Consider the following 6,229-nt stretch of genomic DNA (forward strand, 5'->3'; position numbering starts at 1 on the left):
AAGTAATTTCAATATCAAAAATTAAAAATAATAATCTAATTAAAAAAGAGGTCAAATGATTATTCTCCTTTTAATCATATATTTAATGAAATTTCATTATTAATTTTAAACAATATCAAAACATATTCACCTGTGCCCTCTGTTCTTTAAATTAAATTAATTTTAAATTATTTAAATTCAAATTTATCATTTTAAATTTCAAACAATTCAAATTAATTTTAAATTATTTAAATTCAAATTTGTCATTTTAAATTTTAAATAACTTAAATTAATTTTAAATTATTTAAATTTTAGAACAATTAACTTTAAATTAATTTATCGTGCTTGTCTCCAAAAGATCCTGCAGATCGAAATCGTCCTCCACAACGAAACAAACTAAGGGACAAAAAAAAAGACTCACAATCAGAAGACGGCGAGTGATGTTGCCTTACGACGTATTAATACGTCCAAATAACACACCGCTGTTAAGTAGAGTCCAATTTAATTTAACTTTCATAACGTAATCACACACGTGAAAACAAAAGTGCGCGCGAGAAAGCAAAAGAACAATAATCTATACGTTTATATCCGTCGTTGCCTCGGAAATCTGATTATCGGTGTCGCTCGCAGGAGGACAGACAGGTAACATTAATTAAAGTCATCGGCGCGGCGAGATCGATGGTAGAGGAAAAGCGCAAACAGCCTGTAATCCGGGACACGTTTCTTCATTCATTATCGATAATTTCTGAAACGAAACAACGCCATTAAGCTCGATAAAAGAGCGAGCTCGCGTTCGCAAGTTAAAGGATCGCGATGCGCTTGAAAGATGGGGCACCCGGTTTTAAAATTGTAGGGAGCGGACGTAGCCGATGTATTCGCGATATAAACGCTGATCGATCAGCTGGCCGGTGCATTTAATCGATAGTTCAATAATTATTAACCTGGGGTGGAGGCCGGGGGAAGGAGTGGGGGGGGGGGGGATCCTCTTCGCAAGATTGCCCGCTTTTACGAATTCCCGATCCCGATAGTTGTTTTGTTTTCTCCTTTCTTCGTGACTTATAAATTGCCTGTCTCTAACGATCTCTTTCAGATGAACAGCTCATTAACGACGCGTATAAATTATTCCAACGATATTTCAACGATATCGGGCCCGATCGGGCCCGATCCGATGGGTCCACCTCTGTCGATCGTCCCCTCGTAAACGAACTCCCGTTCTCGTCCGAGCTTCGATTTATCGACGATACGACGGTTCGTTCGGCTCTAACGTCTGCACGGGAAATCGCTGCTCGCCTATAATAATGTATCAATTTCCACTCAGTTTCCCAGTAAATCGCCCCGGTTCAGATTCTTACACCGTGTCAGATCACCGATTTTTATGTTTCATGGGACGATTTTATGCTCTTTCTGTCGGTTTCAATAAGCCCTCGCGGCTCGTGCAATTGCGAGAGTAACTTGGCGACAACAAAAGGACTGTTTGTAAAATAACTGTTTGTGAATCGTTAGAATATTTATTTTCGACGGTTCGAATTTTAAACCTCTTCATATATTTAGCAAACATCTGTTAAACGAGCGGATTAAACAAATGGGATCCATTGTATTTCTATTAAAATTAAAATAACTGTTTCAACAACACGTAATATCAATCGATATCGTCAAAATTAGATATCAATCAGATATCACCGTTTCATCTTACTCTCTATGTTTCTATGATAAAAGCACTAAGGTTTAGTGAACCGATCGACCCTTTTTTAATTGACGAGACCTCCTGGACCAATCACGCAATATTCTATACACGTGGTCCACAGGCGTCTCATAAGAAAGCAGAAAGAAAGATAAAAGGATACGACGGCCGTGCACAGATAACGTGCGCGTTATTAATTACTACGGTTCGGCTGTTCGCAATTAGCGTTGGATCAGTTTCGGCTAATTACATCGAGCCGAGTGTCGTCATTAATTACTCGCCATCGCGTTCGTCGAATTCATTTACAATGGCTTTCCCTGAAACGTTGCTCCGACATCCTTCCAGCATGTTGCAAATTATGTTACACGACCCTCCATGTTCGTTAAAATATTCTCCTCGCGAGAAGATTCTATATTCTATATATTATTTATATACATATATTCTATGTATCATTTGCCGAAACAGTTCGTCAGAATATATATATATATATAGATAATATATAGATATATATGATATATTCAGAATATAGATGATATAGATAGTATATAGATTTATATGAATATAGATAATATATAGATATATATGATATATTCAGAATACAGATGATATAGATAGTATACAGATTTATATGAATATAGATAATATATAGATATATATGATATATTCAGAATATAGATAATATACAGATATATATTCAGAATATAGATATATATATAGATATATATTCTGGCGAACTGTTTCGACAAATGATATATTTAGGGATTGTTAGAAATTCTATGGTTCATGATTATATGTTTGATGAACCTTTCGGGAAATGATTAACTCTGCTTTTGCACGCGCTCGCTCCTTGTATCTTTGATACATGCTTGATAAATTTTCAAATTTAGCGTAAGTATCTTATACAAACACACATGTATATATATAAGAAAGAAAAAATATATATAAGAACACACACACACACACATATATATATATATATAGCGTAAGTATCTTACACACACACACACACATATATATATATAAGAAAAAAAATATATAAATATATAATTCTATAGTTCATGATTATATGTATAATAAACCTTTTGGGAAATAATTAACTTTGCTTTTGCACGCTCCTTGTATCCTCTTGACACATGCTTGATAAATTTTCAAATTTAGCGGAAGTATCTTATATACATACTTAGATATATATATATATAAAATATGTAAATATTTATATATTTTATATATATTATATATAAATAATTATATATATATATATATATATAAGAAAAAACACTTTCGACTTATTTTCACAGATAAAATAATTCGTTCGTCACGTTATTTGCCTCTGACCAGTTCCAAAAAATCAACTGAATTCAGCCAGCTTCGAGTCGACTCGACAAAACCGAGCTTAACAAAATAAAAATATTCTGTTCTTTCTGTTCGTTTCACGTTACTCGCTCCTTGTTATCGCCAATACCTAGGATGTACCCCCCCCCCCCCCCCGGAATAATACCATAAATACACAACACCACCGACTGTTTCTCTATTTGAGTTTCTCGTCGCACGCAAATGAGCGAGGCAGCGGGGAACACGCCCCCCGCCCCCCCGCCCCCCACTTGTGGGAGGGAAAAAAGTGGATTCGAAGCGGCGCGGGAATAGTCAGAGCGGAGAGAAAGTATTCGTCGTAGGGCAAAAAGCCGGCATCGACATGTCGATCGAAAGAAGTGTCGCTAATTTGATGTAGCCGGTGTATACGGCGGATCGTATGGCGGAGTGGTTTGGTCACTTGTGAGTTGATTTATACCGGTGGGCAAGAACCTCGTGGCAAAAGCTCGTTGCCTTGCTCATTGCGTTCACCGCTTGTCTCTGCTCTCTTTCTCTCTTTCTCTCTCTTCTTTCTTCTTCTCTTTCACCGTGCTCACTTTGAACAATGGAATTGCGTCGCGACGTCAATCTCTCTGTATTATTCACCTCGCCCCTGCTCTCCTTTATACCCTTAGCTGCGTGTTCCCCGTTCATTCGCTACCTTTTCTGTCCTCCTTCTCCTCGACTTTTTATTTTTTCAATTTTTGTCGCTTCGTTTTCTCTCTCGTCTTTTTTATTTTTTTTTTGTTCCAAGTCCGGAATAAATCGAGAGCCGAAGGATCGTTTAAACGCCTCTGACTCCTCGAGACTTTCTTCTAATTTCACGGATATTAACAGTGCCGGGCTCTCGTGTCTATATCGATAAATAGACACAGTGACTTTTCATTAATATCCGCTGAATATCGAAACTGTTATGATTTTGTGGAGAAAAAAAAAGAAAAAAAGAAAGAATCGTACGGAACAATGAACCTGGGTTCGTTTCAATGTTTGAACACTTTACTTTCAAAATCTATGTTCATTTTATTCCAAAGTGTTTTCACACCGTGTAAAGTGAAGGGCGGCAAGGTGAAGACACTTCTCTTCTCAAAAATTGTCAAATCAAGTTGTAAAAACATTAAGAAAGTTTCCTCGTGACTGAATCTATTGTGAGTTTGAAGATTAAAACTTTTCCTTTACGAGAACCTGACGTATGTGTTATTTTCACTTTATTCAACCTTGGGTGTTAGGCTCTGATAACGAAAATTCAAAAAATTTTCGCTTGAAACTTGAGGCTCGATAAATTGACCAAAAGAAAATCATACAGTAAGCTAATCGTTGCAAAGACAAAACTTTAAATCTTCAAATTCATGGTAGATTCAATGGAAAAAATTTTACACACCATATTTTGTCATTTGCTACATAAATAATATACGATACGCAGTTAAAAATAGCTGCTTCGAGCTTTGAAGCTTATCAATTTATTAACTTATTAATTGGGAGTCACTGTGGCTGTTTTCGAGGGCTGATTTGAACGATGTTTCTTCATTCGAGCAAGTTGAACGAGATCGTAAAGTTGGTTTTGGAAAGTTTGGAGCCAGTGAAAGAGGATAGGAGCGAGTAGTGAAATAAATTGAGTTAAGAAATAGTAGACAGAGTTTGATAATCTTTGAGGAACGTGTTTCCTGTAACACGTTTGAAACGTGTTCTACTAGCTTAATCTACTTGCAAGAGGCATTACGAAAGAGAAGAAGAAAAGTAAATCTGACGAATATATAATTCCAAATATAGAGAAGGTATTACATGTGGATGAATTTGAATAACTCAAGTTTACTAAATTATTGAGTAAGTTAATAATTCAAGTATTTTTGAAAATTTCTCTCAGCTTCTAAGTTTCATTTTCAATGTGAATATTTCAATTATTCACAATTTCTAGATTATGTAACTTGCCAGTAAATTAGAGCAATAATTATTATAATTATTAACATGTCCTAGTGACTGTGGAGATGTGTTCATAAATTTCGACCAATATATTTTCCATATATTCTACAAATCTATATATATATATATATATATATATTTTTTTTTTGTTGAAAAAAGCGTGGAATAAAAAATGACTTTACCATAAGATACTGTTAAAATAAGAATAACTCGTCGCTAAACGCCACCGGGATTAGTATTATCCCAACTGTGACAACGGAAGAAATAATCTTTACGTAATATCCTTTCATTTCATTTTTCATGACAATAATGACCCAAAAGTAAAAATCAGTCACAATATCGTGCTGAAGGATTAATTATAGAAATAGTAAACAGAGTCTGATAATTCTCTTTTGGCCTTAAATTAACTTGTAAGAAAAATACCTGACGAATATATGATTCCAAGTGGAAATATTACGTAATAAATATGTAGAAATGGGAACTGTTTCTCTTAATAATTGTAAATCATCTTACCTGTCTGTCCAACAGAGAGCGTCATCTCGATACCTAGAACAGAAAAAATTTGTTAATTTCTCGATTACATAATTTTTACACAAAGCATCGTAATAGTAATAAATTCAATGAAAATAAAAATTGTGACAAATCGCTAGACGTTGAGTTCAAAAAATTCGAAATATGATAAATGAGTGTTAAAATACAATAATTAATGTGAAATAAGGCAATAAAAGAAATTGGAATATATCTTGAGGAGTAATTCATTCAAAATGAACAAGTGCTCCCTATGAGTTATGGATATTACATACGTAATTATAAGCTAGCAATTCAATCTATAATTCATCTGATACGATTTCTATAATTACTTCAAAGCATCCTGGATAATATCACATAGAAAAAAGATTCAAGAAACTTAAAAATAAAATTCATATAAGTAATGATGATTGTAACAATACCGATTGTATTCATTTTTTATGGCGATTGATACGATTTCTATAATTCCTACAAAGCATCCCATAAAGAAGTAGTTAAAGAAGAAACTTGAAACGAAAATTCACATAAACGATGATTTAAAATCTTATTTTCTTGGAGGGACGTAACAATATTAATTAATTGTTGCATACATAATTGTAACATAATACAATACAATACAATATAATACAATACAATACAATACAATACAGTACAATATAGTACAATACAGTACAATACAGTACAATATAGTACAATATAATATAATATAATATAATATAATATAATATAATATAATATAATATAATATAATATAATATAATATAATATAATATA

At 33.6% G+C, this 6,229-nt stretch overlaps 1 protein-coding gene across 4 annotated transcripts in view; it reads right to left on the reverse strand.

Moving 5' to 3' along the window:
* The window catches only part of LOC122531340 (protein trachealess), a 282,905-nt gene that overhangs the window by 213,242 nt on the left and 63,434 nt on the right, over positions 1–6,229 (reverse strand). For all 4 annotated transcript variants that reach the window (XM_043659164.1, XM_043659163.1, XM_043659162.1 and 1 more), the window contains exon 2: positions 5,441–5,473. In XM_043659164.1, coding sequence (XP_043515099.1) covers positions 5,441–5,473 — 33 coding nt within the window. The remainder of the gene's footprint in view (positions 1–5,440; positions 5,474–6,229) is intronic.

This window comes from Frieseomelitta varia, unplaced genomic scaffold (genome assembly GCF_011392965.1).
Source record: "Frieseomelitta varia isolate USP_RPSP 00005682 unplaced genomic scaffold, Fvar_1.2 scaffold_392, whole genome shotgun sequence".
Taxonomy (NCBI): domain Eukaryota; kingdom Metazoa; phylum Arthropoda; class Insecta; order Hymenoptera; family Apidae; genus Frieseomelitta; species Frieseomelitta varia.